Raw genomic sequence first — 22175 nt, forward strand, 5'->3', positions numbered from 1 at the left:
GTGATGCAGAGATATGTACTGAAGTTAGCATGCTAACCAGATAGCTAGCTAACTAGCCCCAGCCCGTCCTGTTCCATAATACCGCTTGTTTCAGCTGGGACACAGCGCTATCTGCCAGTGGCAAGTTTGCTAAGTTTGCTCTGTCAGCTTTTAGTGTAGTATAAGAACAAAATAAATTCACAAAATTTCAAGAAATAAAATACTCTAGGGCCACTGACTCCTCAGCTAACTGTGCCATGAGTTAATTATCTAACTCTAACGACAGCCAAGGATAGCTAGCAGAGAGCAGCAGTTGTCGGTTTCTCTGGTGATACGCTGCCCCCTATAGAAGAATTTGATGACCAGTTTGTGTGTTATGCCATCTTGTGTCACCGCTGCCTGCTGGCAGTGACAGCAGCATGGGCAGTTGGATTAAAGACGTTAAAAAGTGGCCCCCAGATGAACTAGTGTGTAATACAACGTTACAAGCCAGCTAACTAGCATAATTAAATGACAACTGCATGTAATCATTAAAGACCAGTTACACTAATCAAAATTAGAAAATACCACATTTTTTTTGTACTTTTTTTAATGGCATTCAAGAATATTTCATTAATCGCCTGGTGACAAAATGCCAACTGGACCTACAGGTCACTCATAAAGGGTCAAAATTACAATTATATTGATATTAATTAATCAATAATGATAAAACTATTCTTGATCCACTTCTGGCGAACATCTTGGTGCCAGTTTTGTCTATATTTTTGGAACTACCTTCGAATCTGGCCACATTTGTACAAATAACACCTTTAATGGATCTGATATTGTCTAGTCTTTTAATTGACATACATAAACTAGGATGCCAGTATCTGACATCATCTCAGGAACTCAGTCTTTAGCTAACAGATAACTGAGCTTCTTATGTTTGTTTACTGCATTTTTATTTGAATACTTGACATTTGGTTGCATGTGGGCTCTGTGATGCACTGCTTAGCCATCAAGAACATAATAAAGTGATAAAAATCAAATAATAATTAAAAACTACATAAAATATGATAATAAGATTCCTTCAGCACACACAAAATAGATGTTTTTCCTTCTGGGCTTTATGTCATGATGCTGCCATTAATGTCACTCACAGCCTGTTCTAAAGGCCCAAACAGTGGCTCAGCAGGCCAGTACGTCACATACGACTATAGCCAAAATATTTCCACACGCACACACCACAACATCCCAAACAACCAGTCAATCAGCGGCTTGACCCCACCCTCCCCAGCACCACAGTCAGACTGCGTGCTGAATTATTCAATGTGCAGTGTTGTTCGCCTCAGTTGGCTCTGCTGGTCTGTCTCTGCTTCTCCACCAGCTGACTGCCAGACCCTCCTCCCTTTTCTAGGAGGCTCTGAGGCGGAAAACACACACGTCCTCACACTGTGTGGATATGAATTGTGCTAAAAATAGTCTGACTGTAGGTGTGAGAGGAGAGTTTTTGGAGAGGAATCACATGATTTTTCAAACAGCCTTAAATTGCTGTTAAAATGAGTCTGTAAAGCTTTGACTGATTATTGGCCACAGAGCACAGAGCTGTGGGTGGATGTGAGTTCTGCAGTGATACACTGATCTGCGTGTTACGACCAGGACATGAGCCTGATGCCGTACACTGATTTGTTGTGGCACAGATACGGAAACCAGTATAGATATGGTCAGATAAACACACTGTTCCTCACCCCTTCTGTAGTTTTTGCCTCATTAACAACGTCTCATTGTTCCTCCTCCTTATTTCATGCCAATTCTTGCAACAATCCATGCTGTGATTTCAAATCAAGTGACTGGATATTTATTAACCTTAGTGGCAGTAGGACAGATAGAACTATTAATAAAAAACTACGACACCACTCTTTCATAACGCTCAGGATCTTGTGTGCTGTATAGGACACATATAAAGTGACTCATGTAAAACTGAAGAGTCTTACAGACCCGCAGAAATAATCATGACGTACTGTTAGTAAAGCTGCAGTTTGGTTGAAAACAGTCTGTCATACATGTTGGTCTAATCCCTGCAGTTGCCTGATTAAAAAGGCAGATATGAGTGAGAGCGACAAGCTAAGGCAGAAGTAGAATATTAAACAGAATGATTTCTCTTCAGTGGCTGCGGGCCAACAAACACAGCAGGACAGCTTTGTAACACGGAGTTCCAGTTCCTGCCGGCCAGACGACCAACCCGTGTCCTTGTGTTATGCGTGCAGTATGAGCTGTTCCGTGTTGTGGTTTGCACTGTGGTTATTACTGATTAGATTATATTAATGAGGTGGGTTTTATTTTACATAGAGCGCTCACATTCATTTAAAGGGAAAGTTTGACATTTGGGTAAATACACTCACTTAGATGAGAAGACCAATTTCACTAGTGTCCTTTACACAGTATATAAAGCAACAGCCAGCAGCCTGTTAGCTTAGCTTAGCATTAAGACTTCAAACAGATGGAAGAGTTAGCCTCGATCTGTCCAAAGAAAATAAGGCCTGCTTACCAGGACACCCTTCTGCCAAGAAGTTAGTCTTGCATAAGAACCTGTAAACAACACATTTTCATGTTTACACATACAGTGATCAACCCTCTGGCTTGAGCATAAAACACAATGATATTAACTCAAGATCATTCAATTAATCACAACTTGATAGAACAGATACAATTATGTGTGTAGGCTGCACATTTTTACTGTCGGAGAATATAAGAATCACTGTAGGCCTAAAACAGTGATGATGATAAAAAAATATATTTATATTATTCATTTTCATGTAAAATGTCAAAGCCACAGGGAGCCACTGCAGAGGGGCAACAGAGCCGCAGGTTGCAGACCCCTGGTTTTACCTTTGGACAGAGTCAAGCTAGCTGTTTCCCATCATTTCCTGTCATTATGCTAAGCTAAGCTAAGATATAATAAGATAAGCTAAGCTAAAAAGGTGTTGTAGCGATGACATATTTTTATTTTTTTTTATCAGCAAGATAATCACTATTTTATAACCACTTTTATGATTTTTAAAGCGTAAATGCAATCGGCAGAAGTACAAAGCTAACGTTAGAGGTAGGGAAGGCGATTCTGGAGAAAGACAGTTGACTGTTGAGTCTCATCAAATACTGACGCTTTGGGTCGTTATTCAGCCAGAATTCTAACCCAAAGCGTAGTCATACTACGCTTTGACTTCAACATCACCACTGCTAAGCTTCTCACTATACCATACACACTTGTTATAATATTTTGCAGGTAAAGTCCAATCGTAAAGACGGACTAGTGAGTAGATGAGTCCCCATGCTCAGCATCATGACGTTTAATGTCCCAGACCACCTCTGTCGTCTCAGTTAGCCACTTGTTAGCAGCCACCTTTTTTAAGACACATGAATGCTTGTTAATTCAAACACACTGCTGGATGTCCCTTTATATTAACCTCAGCAGGGTGGTATTGGTCTTCTTATCTAACTCTCAGCAAGAAAGTGACATTTCTAAAAATGCCAAACTATTGTTATAACATTTTAGCCAGTTGTGATGACCATTATACTGTTAGTATTTTGTTTTATTTTTTTCAAGTTTGAAATTTACATTCACGTTTTTTTGTAATCAGAGGTGGTATTTCTTTTCTTTAAAATGTAATGACAGAAGTTTAAAACAGCTGTATGTGTTTGCCAATGTGATTGTGATTGTGTGTTTATTATATTTATTATTTCTACACAAATCATTTTTCTGTGTAATCATCATTTGGCACAAAAATATCTATTGAAAGTCTATTTTATTTTAGTCCCAGTTAATAAAAACACTTAGTTTTTGTCTCAGGGTTAAGTGTATTCAAACTTCGTCCCTGTCTTTGTGCTGGTGCACGCAGCCATGGCATTCAGGCAGGGACGGTGAGGTAAGCTGTCAGCTGAATGGTGTCCACTGTGTGTCGGGTGTGGGCTGTGCCACTGGGAGCAGGGCAGTGTGCCTGGGCCAGCCTCTGAGTGGAGGAGGAAAAAACACAAAGAACACTTCTCTCCCAGTTTGAGGTCATTCTTCCTCAGACAGACGCTTGCACCGGGGTATAGTCAGAGACCACTGGCACAATGATGTGAGGAGCTTTATCTAAATCTCTGCTAAGGATACCTTTTACTGAGTAGTAAGCTGTGTTTTTTTTCTGTTGTGCATTGTTTCTCTGCAGCCTCCAGCTACACATATTGACCACCATTATTGACTTGCCACATTGAAATATTGACTGAGTTGCAGGCTGCTGAAGACAGGGCTGAGTTGATCGCCTTAAAACCAGGAAGATAGAATACAACAAACTCTAGTTTAATGCTCTTATATAACTGTCTAACTACACTGTGTGTGGAAACACCAGCTTAAAATAGTAAACCGCCTTAAGTGCTAGGGCCAAAATGGTGCTTTTATGCTTGTTTTTGATATTTTGTTGTGGTCCTTGAAGGTTCACCCTGCTTACATGTGTACATGTATGTGTCTCTGTGTTGTTCTGCAGTGTGTGGGATGCTCTAACGGACAACTACATCTCCACCTGGGACGCCCCCGCCTCAGAGGGACATAACGGCAATCTTTCTGACCCAGAGGTACATGTCATTCCACCTCTTTCTGTTGAGATCAATGTGCTATTAGATCTTTTAAACAATAAATAATAAGAAATCTTTATTCTTTTTATTTGGAGAGCTTGGGTTTTGTACGATTATACTGATTGTGTGATCTACTGTAATGTTTATTTACCCATTTTATGCTCAAATGAGCACAGTTTTATCAAAACAGCTTCAGAGGTCTGACCCAGAAAACATGCTCACAACCCCAGAAAATGGCTCGTCACTTTCTTCCTTATTTCTTTTTTAGAGATGAGCAGGGATATGTTGTCTGTACTGTATGTGTGTTTCTGCTGGCTACAAATGGTTGATTAAAGTTTACCAATGTCTGTCCCACTCGTTAAGGGAGAAAATAAGATACTGCTCTTATAGCTTTAAATGGCTGTAAATGGAAGTACACCGTGCAATCATTTTTCATTTTGACAAGCCAAGCTGAGTAGCTAACTGGTTCATTCTTTCTGAAGCTTAATCCCATGCTGACACTCAAAGACATGCTTGACCAACCCTGACTGGTCGGACGTTCAGCAGAGGTCTTCCTCCCCACCCTTAATTGGCTGTCGCATACAACTGGACAGCAGGCACTTAGCAGTCTAGGCCATGTTTTGGCTGGTCAGGGCCAGAACAGATGTTTATTCCCCAGAGGGAGAGGGTGGTACTCTGCCCTCAGTCCAGTTGTTGCTATTACTCTAATTTTAAAGGGTTGAGTACCAAAAGGGGCCAGCAGTAAATATTTTTACAAATGACAGCTCCCCTTTGGAGAAGCCAGATAAACCATATTTCCAGTGCATACTTTTCATTGTTTCTTCTGCCACATTGCCCTTATCTGCTAATTCTACCCAGTTCTTCATAATCATTATCGCCCCCTGCTGGTTCTGCAACTTCATACACACGTGTATTCTTCCGCACCTGGCCGAGGCAAACACACATGCTTACATGCTGTCCGTGGATTGAGTCATGCTTTGGTGTTGGGGCTGGACTGTCTCAGTGTTCTGCTGTTTAAACACTATAATAAGAGTCTACTGCCATGTTAGCAGCTCCCTGAGGTTTGGCACAGCAGTGCTTGGAGCTAAATGCTAATGCAAGCATGCTACCATGATCACAATGTAACATGCAGACTTTTAGCAGGTGTATTGTTTACCATTTTCACCATCTTAGTTTAGCATTATTGCATGCTAACAATAACTAATTAGTGCTAACCGCAAGGAACAGAAGAGGCTGATGGGAAGATTTTGCAGGTTTTAATTCATAGGAGATCACCATTAAGATTCATAGGGAATTGTGATGACAACTCACTCTGAGAGCGATGTGAATGTTGGTACCAAATTTCTTGAAAATTAATCTAATAGTTGTGGAGATTTCACAGAAAACCTAAAATATCAATGCTGGTGCAAGAGGAAATGTCAGGCATTTACCAGAATCATTAGGATACAGCTGCTGGTAACCATTAATGTTTGTACACCATTTTGTACTAATTCATGGAGTAGATTTTGAGATGTTTCACAAAGTAAAAACAACCGGCTCATGTTGCTAGAGAAAAGGCAGGCATTTACCAAAATCATTTGGGTTTATCCTCTGGGAGTCATGAATGTCTTGATCCATTAAAAAAACCGACATTGTCATTCCTATGTGTGAAAGATTTCTTTAAGTTATAATTAATTCACTATCTGTATGGAAGTCAAATATCGACAATAAATAAATAAATAAGGCATAAACTATTAAAGCATGTTTACAAATGGAATAGTAATTTGCTCTTTTTGAGGGATAGTAAATAATGTAAAACCTTTAAACATTTAAGCATGAGACTTTAAAATGAGTGCAATCCCATACTGATCGCTCTCTGGCACTGATCCAGTTGCTTGAGAAAAATACTGGGGATTGAGTATATTATCCTAATCCAAATAGACAGTTTTTTACTCTTGCCTTCTTTTCTTAGTAAGATATACTCTATACCTCTCACATTTTGCAGATCCACGAAAAAGAGGAGGAGGAGATGAATGAGAAGAATGACAATGCCAACTGCCTGAATGAAGAGCCTCTTATCACAGCTGATCAGGTGTGTGTGTGTGTGTGTGTGTGTGTGTGTGTGTGTGTGTGTTTCAGATCAAACAGCAGTCTTTTTTGTTTTTGATAATGACTAAAGAAAGCAGGGTGTAACATTAGAGTGATCTCAGAGTGGTGCATGGGTCCTTTTCAGCTTTTACCTTCCTCTTTTCAAACTAATGCATGTTTACAATAATTTTGCTTGTAGGAGTTACCATAATCTTCTTGTAATTGTTGGCAAGTAGTGCCTTTTCTATTCGGGCTCTTTCTTTTTCATTGGTTGGCAGACCACATGCTACAAATGGGGGTGTAAAGAATGAAAAAGCCCAGACTATAAATGGGTCAAGGCCTAGCAGTGCCTTCATGACAAACAGTGCAGAGATGCCAGAGTGGGGAAAATGTGCTTACATTTTCTAGATCTGGAAAAGGAGGCAGTTAATTGATTTCTGTGGCAATCTGGTAATTAGGTGTTCAGTTAATCTAGATGACTGGAGACCAAGGCATGTAAAAGGGTTTGTCCATCACAGAATGAAAGACATGATCAAGTCTTGACAGTGCTCCTGAATTGACAGGTTGCTGAAATATTGTCAAATCAGGGCCAGTGAGATTTCTAGCCGCTTTTCTGATGCATTTATTGATAATATATTGTATCATCAGTGAGTTACATTGAAAAGAGCAAAGGACCAAGCATTGACCCCTGAGAAACCCCAGAGACAGTATTTGCGTTGCTAAATGTGGCATAGATACAGTACTGTCCACCAAGGTAAAGTAATCCAAACATGGATTAACAATGTGGTTACATGTGTACGTATTGCCTTCAAAGGTCCGACTAAGTGTTTGTGTAGTCTTTTTTTTTGTCTGCTTTGTTTGTTTTGTGTACTGTTTTGGGGAAGGCTCAGGTCATGTATGACAGCATGGAGTGCTGGACTGCTCTTATATCGTGCTGGTACAAGAGTTTCGATAGACGCCTGTCGAAATCCAATTCTGCTGCTGCTTTACATTGCTGAAGGCTGTGTAGACATCAATAATGGATTAGAGTATGATATGTTCACTTATAAAAGAGGCTGCTGGTGTTTTAGTGGCCACACTCTACTGACAAATGGACAGTTATGGATGTGTGTTTACTTACCCCGTCTCCTAATCTCTTTCCCGTCCATCCACTCATTTCCTTATATCCTTCCATCTATGTAACCCTCTTACTCTCTCCCTTTTTCTCTCTTTAAGGTCATTGAGGAGATAGTCGAGATGATGGAGAACTCTCCAGATCCCGGCGAAACTGAGGAAGAGGATGAAGAGGAGAGCAGTCACTGCTCCTCCAGGAATAACCCCTCCTTGCTGGAGGAGATCAGGCAGCTGTCACAGGCCTCCAACAACAACTGCTCCTATGAAGGTAAAACTGAACATAATTCATGTTACTTTTTTTAATTAATGCAGCTTCATATTGGACACATGGGGAGTAGTTGTAGAAATAGTATCACAGCTGGCCTGCAATGTGAACAGATACATTCCAGTCAAAACATTTTTCCTCGCAGACTTGCTAATGTCAAAAAAAAAAAAATCTGGCCAAAGTTAGGTTACAATTAGTATTTCTCCTTGAAGCATGTCACTAAACATCAATAAAATACCAAAGGTAAGACCCTCCATCATCTCTATTTATATTAGATCCAACAAGAAGGCCAGTTATGATGAGTGCGTGGACGCCACGGTCAGGGACACATCCATCTTATGTGCAAGATTTTTACTCTCATATTCAGTCTTATTTTTGGGTCATCACTTATGCAGTGATGACAATCTTGTCAGCGATTCTCCTCCTCCAGTTGGTCATGAGTCGAATCCAAGTGGTTGTGAGATGATTGTTTATATGAGTGTCCCTGGTTCCTGGTCCTGGGAGCCTCCTGCCATTAAATGTTTCCTTGCTCCAACATACCTGAATCAAAAAATCAGCTGGTCATCAAGCTCTGCTGAAGCCTGATAATGACCCATTCATTTGAATCAGGTGTGTTGTGGCAAGGAAACATCTAAAACATGCAGGGCAGGGGGCTCCCAGGACCAGGATTAAACACTGTCTTATTATGGTTTATGCTAGACAAAACCATGTGTCTTTTTCTCTAATATTTGCCTTTTCCCAGTGAAACACTGCATACTGTCACCTCATCGTGCCTATAATCTATTCAAATGAATCCGTCTGTAAATATTAGCTCCACTGATGTTACAGTACTCATATTCACACAGTTGGTATACCTACTGCATGTTTTAGCATTCTGACTGAATCCATGTGTATGAAACAATACTTTTGCACAAAACACAACCCAACTGTCCCTCTCTCCCCCTTCATCTGTTTGGCAGGCCTGAGCCTGATGCCCAGCTCAGCGCTTGTTGAACTGCTGCACCGGGTGGAGGCGGCCATCCGCGAGTACTCAGAGGAGCTGGTCAACCAGCTGGCTCGGCGTGAAGAGCTGGAGTTTGAGAAGGAGGTGAAGAACACGTTCATCACGGCCCTGATGGAGGTGCAGAACAGGCAGAAGGAGCAACGAGACAGCAGCAAACGCCGGCGCCGGGACAAGGCCCTGAGCCTGCAGGGGGGAGGGATGGTAACTGTGAACGCAGCGAATACAGGCCCCACGGAGAAGACCGGAACCATGCCTGTCAAGGTAAGAAGCAGGGAGGGGGGGCACTCTTGAATGTTTTACACACCTTTTAATTATTTACATCACATGAGTGTGCCGTAACTTAGCCCTCTTCACACAAGAGTTCTTAAATCTTGTGCTTTCATCAGTGCCACTACACCAGAGTTACAGTAATTATGCCACAATGCGCAAGATTTACTAGGAAAATGTCTTTGTGAAAACGTGTGCTGCAGCCATAATCTGTGTGTATTCAGCGCCTGATTTACTGAGAAAGCAGCTCATTACACAGTCGGCTCCTTAACTGATCCTGGTACTGCCCTCCACTCTGCCACTGAAGGAGAACTCATAGGCACAGTTCACAGGTGGGATTTCTATGAGATCACGCAGCTCAGAAAAGAAATACAAAGAAATAAGTTGGGCATCTTGATTACAAAGTATTTACTTTGGCCAACTCTCCTGTGAAAAGAGGTTACTCTCAATTATTGATGCATTTGGAGGCAATGAACACATTTGTGGTGAACAAAAAGGAGATAAGACAAAATATACTCAAGGTACAGTACACAGCAACACAACCAGAGAGAGAGAGAGAGAGAGAGAGACGGATGGAGCAGGTGGAGGTGGAGGTGGTGTCGATATGGATGTTGCTGAGTTAAACTGCAGCCTGTAGTGATTTTACACTTCATTAATGGTCAAGTTGAAGTTTGATTTGAATTTTTTTGAAATTAAAGGGGCACCAGCTGCATGTGATAGGCCAGAGAGTTTATACTGAAACAGTCCAAAATCCTGGTTAAGATTAAAATGATTAATTGTTTAAAATAATGTTTTATTATGTTTATTGTGGTATATTATATTAATAGGCCAACTCAATTGTCAGCATGTAGGGCAGCCTTTATGACACTGTATTAGGGGTCGACTGTTTTAGTAATCCAGGAGACCGATAACCGATAATTAGAACTGATATGCATTAACAGGAAAAATAAAAATCTTAGTGTCAAAGTTGAGAATAACCAGTGATGGAATGTAATCAACTACAATTTACTCAAGTACTGTACTAATGTACAATTTTGAAGTACTTTGCTTCAGTATTTCCATTTTCTGCCACTTAATACTTTCACTTCACTTCATTTATGTGATAACTTTAGTTTTTAGTTACTTTGCAAATTCAGATTACAGTGATCGACTGTTACTCGTGACAGCAGATAGTGTTGGGGACACTGAGACTACAGAGTAGTGACCACTAACAGAGAAAGGATGCTTCATCAGAGCCTGCATTTTCAAGTACTGCGTTTTTAAATGTATTTATTTTATTGGCAATCCAACACGAAAAAATGCTGATACAGATAATTGGAAAAACGGTGAATATCAGCCCAGATAATCGTCCCGACCCATAATCAGTCCACGCCTATACTGCATCACATTCTTGTGAGACATCCTCCCACCCTAGTCCACCAAAGCCTTGGTAGATCTGGCAACTAGTATAATTTCCTATAAATGTACAACTTTCAAGTTTAACCCTTCCAGTGTAAATGAGAGAAAGGTGAAACCACAGTTCCTGACAGCCCTCCCTCTTCCCTCCTTATGCCTGTTAGCATAATGGATCTCAGGTCCATTAGCCTCGAATGTGTCTTCCAGGAAAGATCCTAAAGTGGAAGTGACCCATCATCTTCATACAATAACAGCCCAGTCCAGTTTGCTCCTGTCCAGTAACAGAGAAATAATTTAATGGATTTTCCCTCCATACAAAATGTAGCAGTGTTTTTATCTGGTGACTGTGGCTGAGTTGGTGAAGTAGTTTGAATGTACAGATGGCTGAATCATACAGATGCCATATAAACAAACTGGTTTGTATGAGGTCTGAAGCTCTCTATTGTACTTGGGCAAAAGTGACTCTACATCAGATTTCAGACAATCCTGCAGTTTGATCATGAAACCGATGGCCACTAGCTTGTAATAATGGTCTCTCTCTGTGTGTGTGTGTCTCCTGGTTGTGACCTGCAGCGTTTCAGCATGGAGGGTCTCTCTAACATCCTGCAGACAGGCATCAGACAGACGTTTGGGAGCACAGGGAGTGACAAACAGGTGAGTTCAGGTCAAATGTTTTAAAAACGGTTCAAGAGTGACACAGCTGCACTTAGATACAGTTAGATTTGCTGTGATTTGCTATTTGCTGCTGCACATACAGCTGTCACATGATGAAATAGACATCCGGCAGCACTCACTGCATATGATAAAGGTATTCAATTGAATTAGGTTAATTTGTTCATCATAAACATATCTGTGTTTATACAATATGTACATGTATCATAATGACAGCACAAAATGTGTTTTACTGTGACATTGACTTGTAACGTAATAGCAACTATGACAGACATGACTCATGGCAGGTGCTTTTACTGCTGTGGTAATACTAATTGGATGAAGTGAGGTTACTACTCTTGATGCTTTGTCATGTGTGTTACAGTTGTGGCATAACTGATTTACAGCCTACGTCAGCTGTGTGGTGGCGGCCCAGGCCATGGGCCCTGTCAGGCCACGGGCCCCAGTGCAGTTGCACTGGCTGCACTGCTTATATTTATACCAGTGCCTCAGTTGAGGTCACACAGCGATGATCAGCCTGCTGTGTGTAATTTGATCTCTGTTGATAGTGTAAGCAATATGCTATGGTACACTGCAAGAAATGTCCATGCTTTTTGTCCATATAAATTACAGGCAGACTGACGATTAAGGTTAACTTTTAAATGAATCAGCATTGTGTTCTTCCCAGCTGATCACAGTTGAAAATATTTATAGGTCTGTTTTGCTACAGATTTTGCAGGCATTACTGGATGTAAACAAACCTTTGAGAAAACATTTAGTTAGTCTGTGTAAACCAGGATCTGGCAATGAGCGTGGGAACGACAGCAGATTCTAATACTGTAATTTGCATTTTGGTGTCAGAGTTACCCTTGTATTTACATTTAGATCCCAGACTGTACCTTTAGTCTTTCAGTCAGTGCTGAAGGCTTAAAGGGACAGTTCACCCAAAACTGAAAATTCAGTCTTTATCTATTCACCCCCATGCTGATGGAAAGTCGGGTGAAGTTTCATAGTCCACAAAACATTTCTGGAGCTTCGCAGCAAAACAGTGCAGCATTCTCCTAAACAGCATAATCCAAGTCTCAGGAAAGCCCAGAGATCTAAAATTGACTTGAAAAGATGCTATTTACACCCTGATTTGGGGGCGGAGCACCCAATTCAGATGGGATGCTAACACACTTAGCAGCTACAGTGAAGATTTTGCCATTAATAAGGGTGCAGTTGTTTTGTGGACTATGACACTTCACCTGACTTTCCATTAGCATAGGGGTGAGTATAATATAATAATGAATGTTGGCTGAACTGTTCCTTTAATTGTTTGCAGTGTACAGAATGACAGTCACTAACTTTTGAAGGAATTATTCAACATTTTGGGAAAGCACTTATTCCCTTTGGATTTCTGTGACTAATCTTGGAAATGAAATGTTAACAGACAGAGCTGTTACCAGGTTTCAAGTCTGAAAGCTAAACTGAACTAACCGTCTTCTTGCTCTGACTTCATATTTAACAGACAGATGTGAGAGTGATATCAATCTTTTCTTCTAACTCTTGACAAGAAAGCGAATGAGTGTATTTCCCAAAACGTCTAACTATCGCTTTGAATTCTCTTAGATTATGTGCTGTGTCAATGAAAGAAAGCTCAGAGCACGTAAAATGTCTGATCACTACATGTTAAATGTTAAATATCCCGGTATGGCATTGACTCCTCTGAATCTTCACTCTGTTTTCAGTATCTAAACACAGTTATTCCATATGAGAAGAAAGGCACCCCTCCATCTGTTGAAGACCTGCAGATGCTCACAAAAAGTAAGTATCCGGCCCTGAGCATGTGTACCAAATGCAAATAATAATTACCAGCTGAGAAAATGTAAGTGTATTCACCAAGCTGATAGACTGTATTTCTTCCCCCTAGTTCTTTATGCCATGAAGGAGGACAGTGAGAAGGTGCCTACACTGCTAACTGACTACATATTGAAAGGTAAACACAACAACACAAGTTTGAGTACTTCTACAAAGTGATTGGTGAAGAAACAGTCAGCTTATTATAAAGTTTCCTTATCTTATTGACATGTGTAGCCCGCCACACTGTACAGGACAACACAGTCACAACAGTGAAGATTACAGTGTGATTCTCTGATTGGAATATTATCTAGTAAATTCAGTTACTGCAAAATTGAACTTCCTCATTTTGCTACGAGGATCACTGCACAGAAGTAACTTTATTATCCTAACATGATTATTCACTGTTTTCCCTCTCTAGTCCTGTGTCCTACCTAAAGCACCGCCAGGCCAGGGGCCGCAGTGTAACGGAGAATTCTTCCCCCGAGGGCTTTTCCAACCCTCCTCGCCTCTGGCCCAAGCTGCATGACCTCCCCTCTTTTACCATTATCAACCATGGATCCTCACCATCGACATTATTGTATTCACCTCAACTATGACTACTGCCTTTCGCTGAGCTCACCGTCTCCCATCCTGCACATTAAGCTCGGGCCACGCCCAAAATGGCCGCCATCTGAATAGTTAAGTGGGAAGCCAATCCCACTTTTAAAGGACTTCACTAATGGAGCATGACATGCTATTAACTATCACAACACCACTATGGTACAGGGATACAGTGTTATCATTGCTTTTGTTTCCTTCATTTCTTTACTTTATAGTTTCTTTTTTTTTTTTACTTTTCTTCGTTTCCTCTAACAGAATTTCAATGTTGCCAAGTTTTGACACTTATACATAAACTGACCTTTTAACCACTGAGTTCTGTTGATTGTCTTATTCGTTGATTCATAAGGACTACACTGTAAAATAAATGACATGCCATACTGCATCCACATGAGCATCTCCCTGTATAGTTTCAGATGAAACCAGTGATTCATTTGAATACAAAAGCCATGCACCTTTTTCTGCCAACTTAGTACTGTAGCTCCATGTGAATGAGAAGAAACACACGACTATTACGGGTGCAGTGCAGTGCATTACAGAGCTTTCTTTTTCTCTTCTTTTTGCTTCACTATCTGGACATCCAGTGCTCTTATGACTTTTTTGAAATTCATTTTAATTTCTATTTAAATATTTGATATGAACTCTGTTGCTGATTTTCTACTCTTATTTACCGTGTCATCAGAGCGACAGGCTTCTGTGCATCCCACCCCGTTCAGCCACATGGAGGTGTATCACTGAGTTTTCCTTGGATATATCAGGCCCTGATGAGATGAGCTCATTTCAATAAAGGTGTGCATACTTGCATATTAGCATATTTATGACTTCCTTTGCGCCATGTAGGTGAATGTTACATCGCTAATCGCAAATTCTAATAAACATTCTACCCTTACGGTGTGTGCATGTGCTTCTTTTTGTCTTTGCACTTCAGCAGGTAACATGATTATTGAGCTGTAGAGAGAAGACGAGCACAATCAGCTGCACATAGAGATGTGGGCAGGGTTAATGCTACAGCATGAATGATGTTTTTTGGGTTGGGACATAATATTTTACTTGATTCTTTGGATGATTTATGTCTTCTGATAAATTATGAAAAAAAAAAAAAGAATAAATGCTGTTGTCTCAGGGCAAAAAAGTGCCAAAGAAAACCCTGATTACTGTTGAACAATTATTAGGTGACAACAACATACATTCATATTTTTCCTCTAAAACAGTGACTAATGTATGTTAATTACATCTACATTTTCCATCTAATGTTATTATATAGGTTCAATGTTGTCACATTTAATGCAAAGCTTTTCTGTCATATTGAGTCAATGTAAACCAATGGAGTAACTTAATAAAATTAAAATTTTAATTAAAAATTAAATTAACGGTTAACATTAAAACATGGGTTTTGAGGTATTTATTATTCAAGTATTATACACAAAAGTAATGCATTACAAATGAGTTATTCTGTCTCCTGTAGTAAACATCACATCTACTGGATTTATTCAAATTAACATGGTTCAAAAACTTTGCATTAAATGTGACACTTTACATTTGTCAATAACACGTCAATAAATATATATTTATATTTATTGATATATATATATGATATTTCATATATATATTTCATATATATGAAAATGAGAAAAACAGAGACGAGCTCCACACTTTCCACTCTATCGTATTCAAGTTTAGACCCTGTAATGTCCCGTCGTCCATTATTGTCAGTGAGTATTAGTAGATAATAAAAACACTGACCAGGGTCATCATTTGACATCATAACTGTAATACATAATACAATATTGAACATAACTGGACAACCTGAGGCAACAAATAGAAAATCACAGGAAGGTTTAGTAATACATCTAAAAATAAAAATGAAGAGATTCAAGCACTTTATTTCCCCAACAACTTATCTTGACTACAAGTTCTTCATTTATGAGATTTATCTGACCCTTCCTGCTACTTGTCTGTGGCTCTGCTTCTTTAGATGCAACGTTATACCAGTTTTACGCTCCACTTAATTAATTAGAATCCAGAGCTCAAGTTTCACGATGTTTAACAAATAAGATATTTATAACAGGATGATCTGATGGTCTGATAGACTGTTGGCACGCAGTACACTGCTAATGTTTTACCCAAATAGAGTCAATTTGCTGCCCTCTGGTGGCTGATGTTAACTCTCACAATGAACTGTCAAACTAATTGTATTCTTGACCAAAATAAATAAACTACCATTAGTATCTGAAATTCATTAGGAGGGTTACGTGAGGATTTAAAGTATTTTCAGCAGTCATTGTGACAGCTTAAATTCTACTAAAGATCAAATTCAATATCACCATTGATTAGACTGTGCACAATAATGTCTGTTAGAAAATAAATGTTGTGGACGTACTCACTGTTTATGAAATGACGTTACAGAGCAATAGAAAAGATCCTAAATAAGAATGGAACGCTGTAATTTAACAGTCTATTTTTTGTTGGGAACGAAACACACACAACTGATCATTTCTCTTTTAATTGAAAATATGATACAAAGCAATTTCCATGAACATAAATATGGAGAATACAAGTGCACACTGCACATTAATGTCCACAGTATATTCCTACTGTATACATAAGCACAAGTTTGGCCACAGTAGTTATACAATCCATCATGGTTTCTAACTGACTGACAGTGAGCACTTCTTTAGTTCAGGAAACACTGACTATTTATAAACTCTGCTCCTGTGCTCTTATACATACACATATACTGTATAAAAAATAAAGGCTTGTCTTGAATACATTTTAATGTTCATAATGTACACATTTTAAATGACCCACTTGCAAGTTAGCACAGTGAGTCTATGGACTGTAGCTGTAAAGACTGTTCTACCCTTCAGGATGATTTCCTCCAGACCATCGACTTCCCACAGGAAGTCCTTCTGTTTTACCCTAATGTATTAAAAACAATACAAATCTAAACAGAACTACCAAAGCTTCGAGACACAGCTACCACTTGCTTTTGCGTTTTGCTGTCACCGTTCTATCAAACTTGTGTTAAACAGATAACAATGATCAGAAGTATTCTCTAAAGGATGCTCTTTCTTTCCTTCAACATCATCAAGTTTCAAATGATTCAATTCAGAATTGTTACACTGACACCCTGCCCACAAACACAAACAAAACAAAAAACAAACATATGCTCCAGTGTAATGACAATACAGCAGAATAGGTAGCATGATGGCTATAAATGTTTTTATTTTCTATTCCAAATCTGATATTTAAATCAGCATTTGGCAAGCCACAGTTAAATATTATTCTTGGATTTTACAGATTTTTGAACCATTTAGTGTAAATGTGCTAAGACCAGTCAGTGTGTAGCCATTTACATTCTGATTCTGCAATAAAGATGTTTTGAATGTAAAAACTAAACTAACATTGTTAACAAGGTCAAAATCTCAATGACTGAGTGGAGCAGTCTGTTAGCGTGCCTGTGTGTCATCTACTGTGTGTATCAGGAGCTACAGCTGTTCTTATTTAGAAATACTAACTGAGCCAAGATTACAACAGTGTGATACAGGATTCCTCTTTCAATTCTAAATAAATATCTAAATATGTTTTTTAAAATGAATAGCTTTTGAGCCAAAATCCACGGTTTATCTACGTCACTGGTATCAGGACAACATGTATTTGGTATAACACTCTGGTGTTAACACTCTCTTTGGTATAACAACTGTAGGCTGTTCAAAATTAGCAAATTTACTCCTCCAGCTTTGAGGTGAAATAGTATAACTTAATCATCTTCTGATGATAGGAGACGGTAGAAGGTCGCTCTGACTGGGCACCTTCCAGACTCTTAAAAACACCTGGATATGAATGTTTTTGTCTGCATCCTGTTACCATTTCTTGGCAAAGTCAATCAAATGGGAAATAATGTTTATCTAAAAATGCTTTTGGCAGAGAATCAAAATGTTTCCAGAAACTGGATTACATTCCTGAAAGTAAAGTGTAACTGCTGCTAACTATAGCTACAAGTTAGTTCTGCTAGCTGACTCTGATAGGAGCACCGCCGGGGAGTGTTTAAACTGCCTGGAGAAGAAGTTCTCAGAACTGGGCTTAGCAGCCTCTATGGAAATTATGATGGAGGGGAAGAGATTGAAGAGGACACTAAAAGACTGCAGACAGATGCTGAGCTGGACTTGCTGTTGTTGCTGAGCAGTGAATAATAAGTAAATAATGCTCGCTAAGTTATGTCGGGTTGTTACACGCTTAATATTTGGCTGTGTGAGCAAAGCTGTCAACATGCCAGTTTGTGCGGCCGCCAAATTGCTCAAAATAGGAATTACTGCATATTGTTGCTTTAATTTCAACAGTTTCTTAAACAGTTTTCTTTCTACACTAGAAAGTAACGACAGCAAACAATTGGAGCCTGTTAAAATAATGATGCATTACATACTGTATATCTTTGGTTCAGTATCCAGTGTTGCAGGCAGACGTACAGTACGACCTGCATCATATGTTCAATTCAGGCTGTGGCCAACAAATTGCATATGTATGTCACACGTCTAACAGAAAATAAATATCATATTTACAATTTCAACGCTGCAGGCAACTTTAAATTATTACAACTCAAGTGTGGACTCGTGTATTTGCAAAGTCACCAACCTGCAGTTCTGAATAGTGGTCAATATCATAAGAAGCTTTTGCTAATCTGTGTTTAAAGAATGGAGTCTAAGAGCATTTTATAAGCTGAACCACCGACAGAAGTAAAGCCAAAAACAAACAAACAAATAAAAAAAAGGATTAGGATAATTTATCATGTGTATACTGTTGTCTTATCTCTCTGTCCATAAGTCTGCTGCAGTAATAAACTCATTTATAGAACTTAATACTGTATATTACACCCTGTCCTCACTAACTTCCCTTTTAGTGGCATATCCTCCTCTGAACAGTACAGATATAAAACAGTGCTTCAACCTGTTCTGGTCTGGTAGTTTTAAGTAAAGATGATGGATGAAGTACAGCAGACCTGCATAACCTTCTTCTTATTTCATCTGTATTTTCATCTGTGCGATGTGCATCCACATGAAATCATCATTTACTGTCCACTTTGTAGAATTAGTATGACAGAATTAAAAAATATATATATAATACGACATTTAAAAGCTAAATTTTGAAAAGAAAAATTGATTAAGTAGAAAAGATGATACTGGACAAATGTATGAAAATCATATCTATACATAGTTTGTAATGTATACAGTGCATACAGAATATAAAAGACCTACAGTAAGTATACTTAAAGCAAGTAAACAGTCTGTCTGAAAGTCTTGCCATGAAGCTTCTTGGCGCAAATACATGAATTTGACCTTTTCTTCTACTCTTTGCTAAATAGAAATTAAAGAGTTTCCTTTAATTCCACTGCTTTTGTCAGCAGCACTGGCAGGTGTTAGACCAGAGAGCCGGCCTGGTTCTGTGCAGGCACCATAATGGGCACCCCTCCCATGCGAGTGATGTTGGATGCTGTGACTGTGGAGGTGGGCAGCGGTGGCGGGGAGGGAGCGGCCTGGAGCTGCAGCTGTGGCTGACTGTAGGTCTGCGGCAGGACCTGAGCCTGGGGCAGCTGGGTGTAGCGCTCTGGTCTGGGTAGGGAGCTCCCATTGGTGCTGGCCTCAGAGGAGACAGGCTGTCCGCGCGGCAGGGTGGTGTTGTTGTTGTAGCTGTAGTGGGTAGGGGTGGAGGCGCCGTGATGGCGGGACGGTCGGTAGCCGGCCGTGCTGCCTGTGGCGGTGATGATGGATGCTGTATCCGATGGGGGGCGCTGAGGGTACTGCTGCAGGTGGTGGTGGTTGTTGTGGTGGTGGGATGACTCTTTGTGGTGTGGGCTGGAGGCTATGGAGGACAGGGTGCCGTTCTTGGAGATGATATCTGAACCCATGCCACTCTTAGCCCAGGACACTCGTTTGGGAGCCTGAGCGTCCTCCCTGGAGGTGGATCGGACACACAGTCAATTTACTGTTTACAGCACACACAAGAAGTAAAAGATTCACCATGTCACATATTAAAGAAGAAATACCTGATTCTGGCAGTTACAAAAAGCTGAATTTCTAAGCATTTAACTCCCTGTTATTTAAGTCAATACAATCAGGGGTTTGGCTGCTGTCTTAGGTCATCTATGTCTATTATAGCCTAGTCTCACATAGCCAGACCTACAGTATCTCCACAGCACTGTTGCACTCCACCTTGCTGGAGAAAGGTCTGGCTGCACCCAGTATCATTCAGGTGGAGAGGGGAAAAAACGCTCTGGCTTGTTTGTATTTCTTTAAATCAATCACAATCGTCTTGGGATGATGCTAAATCCATGATGCAGCGATGGTGCCTCTGCAAAATAGGAGGAGGAGGAGGAACGTGGGGAGGCGAGCTCTGGCTTTAAAATGGCTAAATCCCTGCGAAAGTAAAGGTAACAGCTGCTAGCTTGTTTACGTTTGTACTATTATCAACCACGTCAGGGTTAAGGTATGTTGCAAATTCAGCATGCTAGCTTGGAGATTGTTGTTTCACATAGATCTTCATGGGATTTGGAAATGCTAACATGCAGGTAATGCAGGTAATGGAGGGGAGGAGAATACTGAAACAGTCGGCCAGTGGCAGGCTTACACCACCTGCCTACATCTAATGAGTCATACTAGGTATAGTCTAGCACGGCCAGACATATTGTTCTTTAAGCACTGTGCCAGTGCTGATGCTTATGGTGGCTAAAGTTAGCTTATGTTTTTAAACTTAAAAAGACATTGCTGTAAAATGGGTATTACTAAAGGTAGTTCTTTACTTGTACTATTGATACACTTGAGCACAGTGGCAGCTGCTCGGTCATGCTATAGAAATTCCCCATATACACCTACATACTGTATATTATATGGACTAAACTATCACTTTTGGAAATGGGACTGAGCAACACCACTACAAAACCACAGACATCTTTGTTCAGACACATTGTGACCCATCAAGGTGTGTGTGGACTCGAGAAAACGCTTGTCATATGTATTGATAATGATAATAATTGCAGCCCCAGGTGGGACATATTTAGAGTGAGTTTATTATTTTGTCTTTCTGTAAAATGTGTAAATGCAACCACAAAAACTAAGAAACTAATATTAGGATGTATCATTTTGATTAAGCACCACCTGTTTCATAGTTACTGTAAGAAGCACTGAGTTGTAGCATGTTTCTAGTGAGCAGGTCAGCCACCAGAGAGAAGTTATTTTTAATCACCTCATATAAACCAGTTGAGACTCTGGAAAAGTATCAGACAGCCTTCGTGTGATCAACTGTAGGGTGTGTTTTTAATGATACAATATTCTGTAAATATAAACATCTAAAGGCTACCTGGAGGTAAGCCACATAACTCACTTGATTTCATTGGCCAAGTCGTCCTCATTGTCTCTCCGCCTCTTCAGCACGTACACGACGCAGATGAAGAGGAGGAAGCCGACACCAATCAATGAGCCCACCGTGGCGCCAACAATCATCCCCACATTAGTGGCTACAGGAAGAATCATGGGACACACAATGACTACATGACAACGAAGCACATCTGTCTACATACTGTACACATTGTTTTTTGGAAAGGTTTTCTGTTAAACAAATGAGTCTAAGATAAGATAAGAAATGTTGCATTATACTGTAAATATGCAAAGCTAAATGCTAGCTAAAAACCAAATATATAATATCATTTCCTAATCTGTTCTATGTGATGGATGGTTGTGGTGTTGTGTGCTACGTACAGGTGACGATGTCCAGGTTGATGATGCAGGACTCTGACCCGGCTGAGTTAGTGGCTGTGCACTTGTACTTCCCTGACATGTTACTGCTCAGGTTGCTCAGCCTCAGAGTGCCTGTCTTCTCATCTAGAACAGTGCAGAACACATAGGATTACTGTCAAGCACGCACACACACACATTTTTCCTTCTGTATTTGCACATACATGCACACATATGGCAAGACCTAATCAGACTGAAGATGCACCCATTGCTTTGATATACTAGACACTGTGCATCATTAATACTTGACAATTCATCATTTTTGTAATAGAAAAGACAAGAAATCAGTTCAGAGTCAGTCGTTTACAAAGATCCTATAACAGTATGCAATTATGTCAATTATGGACAATAGTACTACTGAAGGCAATGATTTCTTACTTTCCTTCGGGGAACAGTTCAGCTGTTTTGTTTCCACTATGCTGTACTATTGTTTCATTTTATCAAGTAGCTTGTTTAAGCCATTCTAATTCTGTGCACATGGAAACAAACTAAATGTGAACTTTGTAATTGATTATGCCAAATATATCTTAAGGAGGCAGCGGGAGATGTGTTATATCATTCATCACTGCATTAAAAAATTTAAAAAAGCAATATTACGACAGCAAGCAGCCCAACAAGTACT

General features: G+C 39.9%; 2 protein-coding genes across 2 annotated transcripts in view; one reads left to right on the forward strand and one right to left on the reverse strand.

Moving 5' to 3' along the window:
* The first annotated feature begins 3856 nt into the window (after nucleotides 1-3856).
* Nucleotides 3857-13698, forward strand: LOC141007330 (fasciculation and elongation protein zeta-1-like). Its single transcript, XM_073479682.1, has 10 exons — nucleotides 3857-3876; nucleotides 4482-4569; nucleotides 6554-6640; nucleotides 7852-8017; nucleotides 8974-9272; nucleotides 11253-11333; nucleotides 13061-13136; nucleotides 13243-13308; nucleotides 13407-13453; nucleotides 13591-13698. Exons 1-10 carry the CDS (start codon nucleotides 3857-3859, stop codon nucleotides 13696-13698), a joined length of 1038 nt encoding a protein of 345 aa, XP_073335783.1.
* Nucleotides 13699-16256: 2558 nt separating this feature from the next.
* The window catches only part of esama (endothelial cell adhesion molecule a), a 65298-nt gene continuing 59379 nt past the window's right edge, over nucleotides 16257-22175 (reverse strand). Inside the window, exons 5-7 of the mRNA XM_073479382.1 lie at nucleotides 21518-21640; nucleotides 21144-21276; nucleotides 16257-19717 (exon numbers count right to left, since the gene is read on the reverse strand). Coding sequence (XP_073335483.1) covers nucleotides 19183-19717; nucleotides 21144-21276; nucleotides 21518-21640 — 791 coding nt within the window. The 3' untranslated portion in view covers nucleotides 16257-19182. The remainder of the gene's footprint in view (nucleotides 19718-21143; nucleotides 21277-21517; nucleotides 21641-22175) is intronic.

The sequence above is a fragment of the Pagrus major genome, chromosome 13 (genome assembly GCF_040436345.1).
Source record: "Pagrus major chromosome 13, Pma_NU_1.0".
Lineage (NCBI taxonomy): Eukaryota > Metazoa > Chordata > Actinopteri > Spariformes > Sparidae > Pagrus > Pagrus major.

Bases quoted from the DNA above. Each gene is read 5' to 3' on its own strand.
- LOC141007330 (XM_073479682.1), top strand. From the start codon at position 3,857: ATGGCATTCAGGCAGGGACG. The intron at 8,018-8,973 runs GTAAAACTGAAC...TCTGTTTGGCAG, and splicing joins CAACAACTGCTCCTATGAAG to GCCTGAGCCTGATGCCCAGC. The intron at 13,454-13,590 runs GTGTGATTCTCT...TTCCCTCTCTAG, and splicing joins TCACAACAGTGAAGATTACA to TCCTGTGTCCTACCTAAAGC.